Source organism: Procambarus clarkii, chromosome 32 (assembly GCF_040958095.1).
Source record: "Procambarus clarkii isolate CNS0578487 chromosome 32, FALCON_Pclarkii_2.0, whole genome shotgun sequence".
In the NCBI taxonomy this organism is placed as follows: Eukaryota; Metazoa; Arthropoda; class Malacostraca; order Decapoda; family Cambaridae; genus Procambarus; species Procambarus clarkii.
The window spans coordinates 2,343,799-2,358,644 of record NC_091181.1 but is presented as its reverse complement, the minus strand read 5'-3'; the positions used below and the strand labels follow the sequence as shown (position 1 = coordinate 2,358,644).

General features: G+C 42.9%; 1 protein-coding gene across 1 annotated transcript in view; it reads right to left on the bottom strand.

Annotated features, from left to right (window-relative positions):
- Positions 1–2,383: 2,383 nt before the first annotated feature.
- The window catches only part of LOC138370566 (glutamate receptor ionotropic, delta-1-like), a 159,508-nt gene continuing 147,045 nt past the window's right edge, over positions 2,384–14,846 (bottom strand). The window contains exons 6-9 of the mRNA XM_069334953.1: positions 4,827–4,989; positions 3,488–3,734; positions 2,836–2,963; positions 2,384–2,482 (exon numbers count right to left, since the gene is read on the bottom strand). Of these exons, the coding sequence (XP_069191054.1) occupies positions 2,384–2,482; positions 2,836–2,963; positions 3,488–3,734; positions 4,827–4,989 (637 nt within the window). The remainder of the gene's footprint in view (positions 2,483–2,835; positions 2,964–3,487; positions 3,735–4,826; positions 4,990–14,846) is intronic.

Here is a 14,846-nt window from a genome sequence, read left to right as displayed (position 1 = left end):
CCTATGCCCCCTGTTACCTAGCAGTAAAATAAGTACCTGGGTGTTAGTCAGCTGTCACGGGCTGCTTCCTGGGGGTGGAGGCCTGGTTGAGGACCGGGCCACGGGGACACTAAAAAGTCCCGAAATCATCTCAAGATAACCTCAAGAAGATGTGGCGGTGCAGCAATTTAGGTTGAGTCTTTGTCTTGCTTGCGATGTCATTTTCGTATTGCCCTTGTGCCTCTCTTCTCAACCTGACATATTCATTGCTGACACTCTGGTATCTTTCTCTGCTTTCAGTCAAACTATAGAAATGACAGTGTCCTGTTATTTCTATAGTTTCTTTACTTTGCTGCTTAGCTAGCCTTCATCTCTGATTAAACCATGCGTTTCTTATCTTCATTTCATTGTTTTCCTAAATCACTTCTGCATGATGTAGTCCATTATGTCTTGGGTCGTCTTTCCCATGAGCTCTATTTCCCCATGTTATATCTGTTAGGAATTTTCTTATCTCCTCATAGTTTCCCTTTCAGAATGCCAGCCTTTTGTTTGCAGTACTCCTCGAGTTCATTAATCTCTTCTTCAACCAGATACTCAAACGTCAGTACACTGTGGTTGCTCATTCCTACTGAGCCTTGAAATCGATTTCCCATATGTCAAAGTCGTTCAGAGTGAAGACTAGGTCGAGTTTCACTGGTTAATCGTTTCCTCTCATTCTTGTGGGTTCCCTGAAATGCTAGCTTAAAATGTTTCTTGTCGCCACATTCAATAGTTTAGTTCTCCATATATCCTCACCTCCGTGCTATTCCTTGTTCTCCCAGTCTTTCCTTCCGTGATTAAGTCCCCCATGATGTGCACATGGGATCTATTTCTACAGGCAGCAGAGGCTGTCTCCTCAATTATAGTGTTAACTGCCATGTTGTTGTCATACTCTTGCCTGGGTCTTCTGTCACTTGGTGGAGGGTTATATATCACTGCTAATACTACTCTTGGTCCTCCCACTGTCATGGTGCCTGTTATGTAGTGTCTGAATCCCTCGCAACCCGGGATAACCATCTCCTTGAAACTCCATTCCTGCCTCATTAGTATGGCCACTCTACCTCCTCCCCTTCCTTATCTTTCCTTATTACAGTGTAGTCCTGGGGAAACACCGCATTCGTTATGAGTCCTGATAGTTTTGTTTCTGTGAGTCTGATTACATCTGGGTTCACTTCTTGTGCTCTTTCCTTAGTTCACTTGTCTTGCTTGTGATCCCATCTATGTTCGAGTACATCAGCCTGAAACTGACTCTCTTCTGTGCTTCCTCAGTTTCTGTTGGTTCCCCTGAAGCAGGGAAACAGGGTGGGTCCGGGATGGGAGGGCCTAAGAATTGGGACTTGGGGGGGATCTGGAGTGTGCGGGACTGGGAGAATCTGGTATGGTGAGGGTGGTGGAGGAGGGATGGCTTTGGTGGGGGGGGGGGGGGGAAGAGATGGCTTGGTGTGTGAGGAAGAGGGAAAAGCTTACAGGCGTGGGTGAGAGTGGGAAGCTTAAGAGTGGAGGAGGCTTGGAGGAGTGTGGGAGAATGGGAGGCTTGTGGGGGTATGGGAAGAGGGAGGGCTTGGAGAAATTGGGGAGAAGGGAAAGTAGAAGAGGTGGGAGGGCTGGGGGGGGGGAGGTTGTGGAGAGGGGGGGCTGAGGCCGGTTAGGAAGAAGGGAGAGCTTAGTGGAGTGGGGTAGAAGGGAGTGCTTAGGGAGATGGGAGAGAATGGAGGGCTTACGGTGGCGGGGGAGAATAGAGGGCTTCGGGGTGGGGGGAGAAGGGAGGGTATGTGAGAGAAGCGAGGGCTTGGGGGTGTGGGTGAAGGGAAGTCCTGAAGAGGGGGGAGTCCCCTAGGTGGGCAACTAGTGGGGGGAGGGCTGGCACGGGGTTGAGGCATGTAGGACGTCTATTGTATGCAAGGTGGGGGTGGTGCTTTTCTCACTGTGGCTGTTGAACTGCTTGTGGAGGGTTCCCCACTCCCCTCTGGGATTGTAGGACTCGGGGTTGTGGCTCCCTGGTTCCTTTCTTTCTCCCTACGCCCCCTCCTTGCAGCTGCTGCCCCCATTCTATCGTCCCTTGTCATATCCCTCTGCAGGAATACCTGTTTGAATGTCAGTACATTTGCTAGTTTGCTCTTCCTTGCTAACAAGACCTTGTTTGTGCTGTCATTCAATAATACCACCTTTATCAATCGGTCTCTGCTCTTGTTGCGCTGTCCAAGCCTGAAAACGTTTTCAATATTCTGGTCAGCCCTCTCCCTCTCCATCTTTACCCCTTTAAGGATCTCATTACCTTCGTTTTTGTCCTTGTCTCTCCACTCAGCTGGACTGGTCCCTGTTTACTACTTAATGCCTACTATTACTTCTGCTCTTTTTCGCTCTATCAACCGGCTGTACATTTAGCTGCTTCCTGAGAAGAAGCCACTTTCATGGCAACTTCCATTACTGCAAACCTAGCTTCAGGTTTCTTTTTAAAGAAACTCTGCAAATTAGTTTTTTTGTAGAAGTTCACTTTAAAAGAACATTACAATCTCCCTGAGTGATGATTTGTGTCTGGTATTGGAAAGGATTCTCTTGCAGGCTTCTTATTTCCTCTTTTGCTGTTTCCAGCTCATCCTGCTCGTTGGTTACTGTCTCCCTCATTACCCTCAGTCCTTCCCATAATTCATTCCATGTTTGTTCAATTGTTTCCCTCATCCAGGCATCCTGTCCTCCCCTTCGTCTGATTTTGTTCCTTCCATGTTTGTCTCCCTGCGTTTGCCTCCCAGTTACTCTCTGTTTCCTGTTGCTTAGATACTCCTCTATCCACTGGAGCACCTTACATTTCACTCTTGCCTGTTTTTCCAACTTTTTTAACAGCCTTTTATGGGGTACTTTGTCAAATGCTTTCTGATAGTCCAAGAAAATGAAGTCTGCCCACACTTCTCCTTCTTGCTCAATTTTTGGTGCTTGGTCATTGAATTCTATTAATCATGTCAGACACGATTTACCGTCCCTGAACCAATGCTGGTGGTGTGTTACAAAGCTCTTTTTCTCTCCAGATGTTCCATGAGCCTTTTCCTCGTGATCTGCTCCATCACCTTCATGCTATACAAGTTAAAGAAACTGACCTGTAGTTCAGTGCCTCATGCCTGTCACCCTTTTTGTATATTGGAAATACATTAGCTGTGTTCCAGCTTTCCGGTAGGCTTCCTGTTTCCAGTGACCTGTTATACACCATAGAGAGTGACACACTTAGTGCTTCTGCATCCTATTTTAGTATCTATGGTGAGATTCGGTCAGGTCCATCAGCCTTTGTCACATTCAGCTCCAACAGATTCCTTTTAACATCATCACTGGTTAGCTCAAAATCTTCCAAGGCCGCTTTGTTTGCCGCCTCCTCATTTAGTGCAGGGGCTTCTCCTTGTTCTATTGTGAAGACCTCCTAGACTCTTTTGTTGAGTTCTTTGGACACTTCCTTGTCATTCACTGTTTAGTTTAGCTTTACTCGCGATGTCATTTTCATACTGTCTCTTTGCTTCTTTCCTCACTCTGTGGTACTCATTTCTGGCCTTCTGGTACCTCTCGTGGCTCTCTGGTGTCCTGTTATTCCTGTAGTTTCTCCATGTCCTTGCACTCAATTGCTTCGCTACCTTACATTCCTGATTGTACCATTGATAATTCTGTTGCTTTTCATTATTCTTCTTAAGGGCAAGAATAAACCTGTCTGTAGCGTCCAAGCACTTCTTGGTGACCTAGTCCATCATATCCTGCACAGTCGTTTCTCTGAGTTCTGTTTCTCGTGAGATTCCCATTAGGAAGTTCCTCATCTCTGTTTGAACTGTGTGAAAATTACGGATACCTATGTTATACAGTCTGCTATAACTTACTATAATATACAGTCCGCTTATGAAAGAAATTAAATAAACAAACTAAGCCACATAATCTCATAGGGAGGGACACGGGGAGGGGAAGGGACGTGATCTTAAATAGACGAGGGTAGACATAGCCTAATCTACTCTATTATTTTGAGATGTATATTATTATCTCAATAAACTTACTTGAACTTGAAGGATCAGTAACAAGGCCATGACGTCATGACCCACATCACCCACTATGCTAAGACGCACACACAGGAGCTGGTCGCAGATTGATCAATCCCAGAGACAAATTACAGTCTAGACATTAAACCAAATTTCCGGTTTATGAATGAAAAATACTTTACACACGACTCATTACTGATGGTGACTACTTCTCTCAGACAGTGCGTGGTTCACGGCCTCTGCTCCAATGGCTCGTCTCTAAACACTTTCACCACATATTGCAAATACTTATAATTGGCAAGAAAACCTTATCACATAATTTAAGCTAAGTTAGGCCTAACTACTAAACACATTCTAGTATGTAAATTATTTATGAGAAAATTTAAATTTTTAATATGAATTAAGTTAAAATTTATGAATGCATATTTGGGAGGAGCCGTGGCCAAGGACTAGTTGTTAATAATGTGACCTGTTGACTCAGGAACTTGCTCACTGCCAGTGATGAACGGATGGCAACGCACGCAAGGGATATCTATTTCCAAACATTAGGAAAACTATAATATTTCCCAATAATTAATCAGGATCTCAAGGTATTTAATTATGCAAATCAACTATTGTAATAGTAAAGATTGAAGAGCATGATTTGAAAAGTGTTTAAGTGTAAGACAGAAATATTTAGGTATGTAAGTAAGAATATTTTTCAAGACATAACGATACACAAACGATTTTATTAGTGAAATATATAATCAAATGAATAAATTATCAAATAACTCAAGGAAACAAAATATTATTCACATAATTTACCCCTGGAGTGTTCGCTTGGGTCTTGCAGATGTTGGGATGATGTTTCTTCCTGTTCTCCTTGGCGCGTCCAGCAATCACTTCCTTAGTCCAGTACTGAATGATGCCAGCGTCTGTCAGTCTAGACATTAACTGTCTAAAACGGGGACAGAATGGTTCCCCTTTTCTGGAAACAGATTAAATTTAAAGATCTAAAGTCAAATCTGTGGTGGTTTGATTTAATGGACATTGTTACAGAAGGGAGAGGAGGGCGGGGGGTGGGGGGGGTGGAAGAGCCATCTTTTCTCTTCCAGCAGACTCTGCTCAGTAAGCCTGTGTTCGAGTACAACCCTCTGTCCCCGCAATCGTAGTCAATACTTTGTGCATATGCGCACCATTAACACAGGGACCTTAGCAACTCCCCTCACTCATCACTTCAGCACTGAAACCAGGATAATCAAGAAACTAACAACATTATATGGAGGACCTATGGCAATTCCACAACCAAGAGACGGCTTTCTGAACCTTGCAGGAATCAACCTCACTGAGCACCAAGTCACTCTCCTAAATCTGGGCATAAACTGTCACGTTATGTCCAGACCGAGTGAGATGGCCCGGAAAGTAGAGTTGGAAATTCTGTTGGACGACATATTCGACCTCGAGACACAAAAGAAGGTCACTACCAAAGATACCTTACAAGCAGAACTTATTGCAGAAGGAGGAAAGAATCGAGGCAATTACAGAAGCACCATACTGTCCCCCGAGCTCAAAGCGGCAGCTAAAAGCCTTCGTGAGAACAAGGAGATAGTTGTCAGGAGAGGTGACAAGTCGCCAATATATGTCATTCTTAAAAAAGACGAATATCTGGCGAAAATGAACCTCATATTGTCTTCTTATTGAACCTCTTATTGTCATATTGGACATTGTCTTCTGTGTTGGCATCGTTATGTTATGGTCTTGTCCATACTCTCATGGTGGGTAGAGTAAATAGTTCCGTGATTTGGGTGTTCATGGTAGGTTGTTCTATTCTTATGTGAATTGCCTCAAGAATTTGTAATCTTCTTGCATCTTGGGTTTTGTCTATTATGCAGGTATTCTTGTTCAACATTTCTCTTGTTAGAGTGATGTCATGGGCTTGTCTCATGTGATTCCTGGGGGCACCGGATTGAAGATGGCATGTCAAACGCCTCGTCAGCTTGGTCGACGTCATACCTATGTACTTAGATTGAAGGTTACATCCTTCGTGGGGGCAAGTGTACATGTATACAACGCTTGACTGCTGTAGAGGGTTCTCCGTCGGCTTCGGGCTGTTTTTGATAAGGAGTTCGGAAGTCTTCTTGGTTTTGTAGAATATTATCATGAAAACTTGGCTTATTAGCCAAATCGGGCCTTGAATAGTAGGCTGAGAAGTGCGTTCTGGCTACTAGGTACGACATATATATATATATATATATATATATATATATATATATATATATATATATATATATATATATATATATATATATATATATATATATGTCGTACCTAATAGCCAGAACGCACTTCTCAGCCTACTATTCAAGGCCCGATTTGCCTAATAAGCCAAGTTTTCCTGAATTAATATATTATCTCTAATTTTTTTCTTATGAAATGATAAAGCTACCCATTTCATTATGTATGAGGTCAATTTTTTTTTATTGGAGTTAAAATTAACGTAGATATGTGACCAAACCTAACCAACCCTACCTAACCTAACCTAACCTATCTTTATAGGTTAGGTTAGGTTAGGTAGCCGAAAAAGTTAGGTTAGGTTAGGTAGGTTAGGTAGTCGAAAAACAATTAATTCATGAAAACTTGGCTTATTATGCAAATCGGGCCTTGCATAGTAGCCTGAGAAGTGCGTTCTGGCTACTAGGTACGATATATATATATATATATATATATATATATATATATATATATATATATATATATATATATATATATAAATATATATATATATGTTTCATTGAATATGACCGCATATTCTGTATTTATTATTTTCTGGTTTAGGGCTTCTATCCCTCTAACTATTTTCTTAGCATCAGGGCTTAATTGAAATAGGAGTTCTCCAAAACTCATTTTCGTACTTTTAAGGTGAAGAAAAGAAGTGATTTACTATAGAGTGTATTACACTTATTTATATAATTTCCACAACGTTTCGAACCTCCATGGTTCATTCTCAAGTGAACAGATCTTACAATACTAGTTGATTTTATACCCGCACTGGATCAGGTGATAATACAATAAAGGTGAAAACATGGGCGGGTACATAAGGGATAAATGTCAGGTGAAACATAAAGGTAACTGCTGAAGGCTTATTGGCCCATACGAGGCAGCTCCTATCTAAACACAAAGATTAATCCAGTGTACTTGGCCTATTATGTTGGACATTGTCTTCTGTGTTGGCATCGTTATGTTCTGGTTTTGTCCTTACTCTCATGGTGGGTAGAGTAAATAGTTCCGTGATTTGGGTGTTCATGGTAGGTCGCTCTATTCTTATATGAATTGCCTCAAGAATTTGCAATCTTCTTGCATCTTGGGTTTTGTCTATTATGCAGGTATTCTTGTTCAACATTTCTCTTGTAAGAGTGATGTCATGGGCTTGTCTCATGTGATTTCTAGGGGCATATTCATATTCAATGAAACATGTTTGAAAGAAAACCTGCTGCCAGTATACACCAATATATATATATATATATATATATATATATATATATATATATATATATATATATATATATATATATATATATATATATATATATATGTATGTCGTACCTAGTAGCCAGAACGCACTTCTCGGCCAACTATGCAAGGCTCGATTTACCTAATAAGCCAAGTTTTCATGAATTAATATATTTTCTCTAATTTTTTTCTTATGAAATGATAAAGCTACCCATTTCATTATGTATGAGGTCAATTTTTTTTATTGGAGTTAAAATTAACATAGATATATGACCGAACCTAACCAACCCTACCTAACCTAACCTAACTTATCTCTATAGGTTAGGTTACGTTAGGTGGCCGAAAAAGTTAGGTTATGTTAGGTTAGGTAGGTTAGGTAGTCGAAAAACAATTAATTCATGAAAACTTGGCTTATTAGGCAAATCAGGCCTTGCATAGTAGGCTGAGAAGTGCGTTCTGGCTACTATGTACGACATATGTCTATATATATATATATATATATATATATATATGTCGTACCTAGTAGCCAGAACTCACTTCTCAGCCTACTATTCAAGGCCCGATTTGCCTAATAAGCCAAGTTTTCCTGAATTAATATATTTACTATAATTTTTTTCTTATGAAATGATAAAGCAACCCTTTTCTCTATGTATGAGGTCAATTTTTTTTTATTGGAGTTAAAATTAACGTAGATATATGACCGAACCTAACCAACCCTACCTAACCTAACCTAACCTATATTTATAGGTAAGGTTAGGTTAGGTAGCCAAAAAAAGCTAGGTTAGGTTAGGTTAGGTAGGTTAGGTAGACGAAAAAACATTAATTCAGGAAAACTTGGCTTATTAGGCAAATCGGGCCTTGAATAGTAGGCTGAGAAGTGCGTTCTGGCTATTAGGTACGACATATATATATATATATATATATATATATATATATATATATATATATATATATATATATATATATATATATATATATGTCGTACCTAGTAGCCAGAACGCACTTCTCAGCCTAATATGCAAGGCCCGATTTGCCTAATAAGACAAGTTTTCCTGAATTAATATATTTTCTCTAAAATTTTTCTAATGAAATGATAAAGCTACCCATTTCATTATGTATGAGGTAAAAAAATTTTTATTGGAATTAAAATTAACGTAGATATATGACCGAACCTAACCAACCCTACCTAACCTAACCTAACCTATCTTTATAGGTTAGGTTAGGTTCGGTAGCCGAAAAAGTTAGGTTAGGTTAGGTTAGGTAGGTTAGGTAGTCGAAAAACAATTAATTCATGAAAACTTGGCTTATTAGGCAAATCGGGCCTTGCATAGTAGGCTGAGAAGTGCATTCTGGCTACTAGGTACGACATATATATATATATATATATATATATATATATATATATATATATATATATATATATATATATATATATATATATATATATATATATATATATATATATTAGATATATACAAGAATTGTTACATTCTTGTACAGCCACTAGTACGCGAAGCGTTTCGGGCAGTATTTATTATATATATATATATATATATATATATATGTCGTACCTAGTAGCCAGAACGCACTTCTCAGCCTACTATGCAAGGCCTGATTTGCCTAATAAGCCAAGTTTTCCTGAATTAATATACGTTCTCTAATTTTTTTCTTATGAAATGATAAAGCTACCCATTTCATTACGTATGAAGTAATTTTTTTTTATTGGAGTTAAAATTAACGTAGATATACGACGGAACCTAACCAACCCTACCTAACCTAACCTAACCTATTTTTATTGGTTAGGTTAGGTTAGGTAGCCTAAAAAGTTAGGTTAGGTTAGGTTAGGTAGGTTAGGTAGTCGAAAAACAATAAAATTCATGAAAACTTGGCTTATTAGGCAAATCAGGCCTTACATAGTATATATATATATATATATATATATATATATATATGTCGTACCTAGTAGCCAGAACGCACTTCTCAGCCTACTATGCAAGGCTAGATTTGCCTAATAAGCCAAGTTTTCCTGAATTAATATATTTTCTCAAATTTTTTTCTTATGAAATGATAAAGCTACCCATTTCATTATGTATGAGGTCAATTTTTTTTTATTGGAGTTAAAATTAACGTAGATATATGACCGAACCTAACCAACCCTACCTAACCTAACCTAACCTATCTTCATAGGTTAGGTTAGGTTAAGTAGCCGAAAACGTTAGGTTAGGTTTGGTTAGGTAGGTTAGGTAGTCGAAAAACAATTAATTCATGAAAACTTGGCTTATTAGGCAAATCGGGCCTTGCATAGTAGGCTGAGAAGTGCGTTCTGGCTACTAGGTACGACATATATATATATATATATATATATATATATATATATATATATATATATATATATATATATATATATATATATATATATATATATATATATATATATATTGTTGGAGTTTCGCCTCTCTATTATTCTCTACCCTTACTCTGGGGTGAGCAATAGTTACGCTCAAGGTAACTCACCGTAGCCCTGCGGGTCTTCCCTCGATCCTCACGGCGCCACTGCACGCCAGGAGAGTCTCCCAGTCAAACTTAACGGCCTCTTATTAAGAAAGAGTGAGAACACGACTCGATCACATCGACTGTCGTGTGCCCTCCCCAACAATAGGGCTCTACGGTTAATCACAAGGTCGCCAATTGGTGTTTAAGGTGGCCAATAACACCATCAGTGGACTGGTGTATTCAGTGGTAGCCTTGGCAAGGTCACACTCAAAGATCAGGAAACAGGCAGGTACTTGTTGTTATCACTCTATGCTTACAGGTATAGTATAGCCACAAGATCAATGGAGGGGATGATAAAAACACTAAGATAGTTTTGTATTTTACTTAAAATGTATGAAAGATGTCACAAGGCCACACAATAATCTATAAATCAACTGATCCTGACTCGGCCGGTAATTCCCACGGATATTATGCGATCACTAGAGGGCAACACTCTCCCCTCCTCATCAAGTGTCAAAAACAGCTGATTGCAATGGCCTCTACGCGCGAACTTTGCTTGTTTTCTAGATTCACGCGCGCTGTTCCTTTAAATTTTCCAATATTACTAGAAACTCGCACACTCGATATTGGCTAAATAAACCGTATTACTTAGTTACACTGTACTCAGGCTCAAACAGTCTTTTCTACAATCAATGCTATAATGATTCACTGTAATGGCTTCACATTGTATTTATCCAACAATATATTATGAAATATTAACACTGGAGTTTTCAGTACTTTCTCTCGTGGGCGATAACGCAATAATTCACTGTACTCACAAATGCTTATTCACTGAATGGACATAGACATATATATGGTATATAAATCAATCATCAATACATGAAAAATAAATAGTTTCTGGGCACATAGCCTAACCTCCAAATACTGGCATAATCTTATATATAATTTACCACTATATGTTCATATCAAAATCTATAGAAAGATATACACAACACAGTAAATTTATCACTGGTTCCTGGTGCCTGTACACACCAATAATCAACATGAATATTCCAAGTACTCTTGATAGTACTGTCTAGCACACTGGTGCTTTACCATGACATAGGTGAGACTTGCTCACGACATATAAAATCTTCAGGCTAGATAATATAGCCGAATAATATAGCTAACTAAAGGGGAATGGGGAGGGAACTAGAACCACCTACTTCACCCTATCCTCCGATGAGAGTCGAGATGTAGCTCCTGGTCCTCGTGTCGGGAACGCCCCCACACTACACGTCGTCGTGTCCTACCAGAGCCTCTCGTCGTCCCACCGTTTAGCGCGTCGTCTCCGTGCCTCCTCACTGCAGGTCCGTCCTCCTCCTTGACTTCTTGAAGGTTGGAGTCGGTCTCCTGGCCGTCGTCTTCTCCCAGCAACGGCTGTCGCCTACGTCTCAGCTACAGTCGTTCGGTTTCCCCAAATAGTCCTCTCTTCCTCAGCTACCCAGTGGCTCTGTCAGCCACTACGCTGTCACGAACTGGTGAATTGCCACAGACGTCAACATACGTCACTGCACGGCTTCACTGCTACTGGCACAGTACCTGACTGGAGCACTTGTTGCTCAAATAACCGTCAATTCCCTCTTCTGGTTCAACACATGAACTAGGGAAGACTTCTCAGAGTACTGGCGGAATTCAGGTGACGCGTAAATCCACGGTAGTGGGAAACAGCTGTCCGACAGACAGGACCACTCGTCGCACGTCCGACCTCTATGACGTGTCGTGTATGACTGCTGGCGCCAGCCCGGCGCGCTGGCCGGACCCCCTTCCTTCGTGACGTCACTTTTACTATGGGAGGTTTTCATTGGCTCCCGGTGCCACACTGCTGTCGGTGACCAATCCGGTGCCACTGACGTCACACGGTTTTGGCGGGAGATCAGAGAGGTAAGCGCCATCTTGGCTCCCTAAAGGGCCTAAACCACAGGCCAAAATATTACTATTTCACAAATTTCTCGGCTCTCCGAGAACACTTCACTCTCTCCCATATATCAAATTGTAGCCTGCAACGTAGAGAACGCTTGGGAAAAGTAGACATGACTCTTACTGCAGGCGTGGGAGAATTATAAGGGGGGGAACTCCGTCACATACCCCTCCCCTTAAAATAAGAGTCATGTCTGGTTAGTGTATGCGGGATAGGGCGTCCGCTACTACGTTTTCCTTCCCCTTGATGTGTTTGATCTCCAGCCGGTATTCTTGCAGTAACAACGCCCACCTAGTTAGACGTTGGTTGGAATTCTTCATCTTGTATAAAAATGTGAGAGGGTTGTGATCGGTGAATACTAGGACAGGTCTCGCCCCTCCTCCCACGTATACATCAAAGTGCTTCAGGGCCATAACTAGCGCCAATGCCTCCTTCTCAACGGTGCTGTAGGCCCGCTGGTATTTTACGAACTTCTTCGAGTAGAAGGCTACTGGCCTATGCACTTCACTCCGTTCTTGAGCCAACATGGCCCCTATTCCAACGTCGCTGGCGTCCACGTACAGGATAAAACCGGCTGAAAAATCTGGAGATATCAATACTGGGGCCTCCGTCAACAATTTCTTGGTCTTTTCAAAAGACTCTTGGCAGGCCTCTCCCCATCTCCATCTTACATTCTTGGAGAGTAGCTCGGTTAGGGGATGCGCTACCGTGGAGAAATTCCGGCAGAACCCACGATAGTACCCTATCATTCCGAGGTACCTGAGCAACTCCTTGCGCGTCTTGGGCACGGGGTATTCCTTTATGGCTGCTACTTTGTTATCAACTGGAGTGACTTCACCTTGGCCGATGACAAAACCGAGGTACTCTAAGTGAGCTTTCCCAAACTCACTCTTGGCCAAATTTACAGTCAGGTTAGCCTCCTCTAACCTTCTGAATAATTCCCCAAGTCTCTCCAGATGCGTCCCCCAATCGTCGGCGTACACGACGATGTCATCGATGTAAACCGTGCATCCTACTGCACCCCTTAACAGCTCGTTCATCATTCGCTGGAAGCAGCTGCCGCTGTTTTTCATGCCGAAGGGCAACACCTTGTACTGGTACAGCCCATCAGGAGTCGCGAAAGCTGATATCTTCCTGGCCTCAGGAGTCAGGGAGATCTGGTAGTACCCCTTGAGAAGATCGACCTTGGATACATACCGTGCACTGCCCACCTGGTCAATGCAGTCACTCACTCTTGGCATGGGGTGAGAATCCGCCACAGTGACGGAGTTCACCCTCCTGTAATCTGTACAAAAGCGGTATGTTCCGTCGCTTTTCCTCACCAACAGGCACGGGGAACTCCACTCACTTTTGCTGGGCTCCGCAAGGTCGTTCTCAAGGAGGTACTCCACCTCCTTTCTCATCAGCTCTCGCTTCTCTGGGCTCACCCTGTACGCGCTCTGTTTGACGGGCCTGGCGTCCCTCACCTCCACCTCGTGCGTCACACTCCGGTGTCGTCGGGGCACGTCGGTGAAGAGGGAGGCATTCTTTCTCAGTAGGTCCGTCAGGTCCGCTCTCTGTTGCCCTTCCAGATGTGACAGCTTGTCCTTGATGTTTGCCAGACTCTCAGTGTTGGTGAGACGGGTGCCATCCGCCCTGGACCACTTTCCTTCCTCCTCCGGGAGTTCTTGGTCCACCTGTACGCACAGAACTGTCTTTTGCTGGGGTTCCCGGGTCATCGTTCCTTCCTGCCTGGCGGTTCCTCCTTCCACCGTGAAGAAGGGTTTCAGGCGGTCCACGTGACACACCTGTTTCTTTCGGGCTCTGTTCGACTTCCCAATTTCGTACGACACCGGACCCAACCGTCGCAGCACTTGGTATGGTCCCTCGAACCGTGACTCGGTCACCCTACCTTTACCTGGACACAAGACCATTACTTGGGACCCGACCTGGAAATCCCTCTGTGTAGCTCTCTTGTCGTACCATTCCGACATCTTACGCTGCGCCTCCTTCAGGTGCTTCCCAGCCAGTTCCTTAGCCAGAGTGAGACGTTCTTTAAACTTCTGGACATATTCGTTCACCGTTCCCACGGTTGCTGCCGGTGTCCATTGTTCCCTCAGCATGGACAGGGGACTTCTCACCTCGTGTCCATACACTAGCTGGAATGGTGAGAATCCTAGTGACTCTACCACCGCGTTGCGTATGGCAAATAACGCGGGGTATATGGCCTCATCCCACTCAGCCCCCTGTTCTGCGCAGAACACTCTCAGCACAGTTTTCAATGTGGAGTGGAATCTTTCGATCGCCCCCTGCGACTGCGGTCGGTAGGGCGACGATCGAATCTGAGTCACTCCCCATCCTGCCATCGTCTGTCGGAACCACTTCGACTGAAAAATGCTTGCGCAGTCTGTTTGGATCTCTTTGGGCATCCCCACCCACGAGAAAAAACGCTGCAGTTGGCTGGCTACTCCTTGCGATGTTAAACGTCGCATCGGGACGGCTTCCGGAAACCTGGTGGAGGTACACATTATTGTCATTAGGTAGGTGTTCCCTTTCCTCGTCCTTGGCAAAGGACCCACTCCATCAACTAGCAGACGCTCGAAAGCAGGCCCAAACGCCGGAACAGGGATCAATGGGGCCTTCGGTATCGCGGACTGGCTCTTCCCTGCCCTCTGGCAAGGTAAGCACGTCTTACAATAGCGTCTCACCTCGGCGTCCATACCTGGCCAGTAAAAGTAATCCCTGATCCGTCGCAGCGTCTTAGTCACTCCCAGGTGGCCTGCAGAGTCCACGGAGTGCGCTAGGTCCAACACGGCCGCTCTGCACTGGGCCGGCAACACTACCTGGCGCCTCGTGCTTAGAGACTCTTCCCCGGCCTCCACCCTCACAGGTCTCCACTGCCT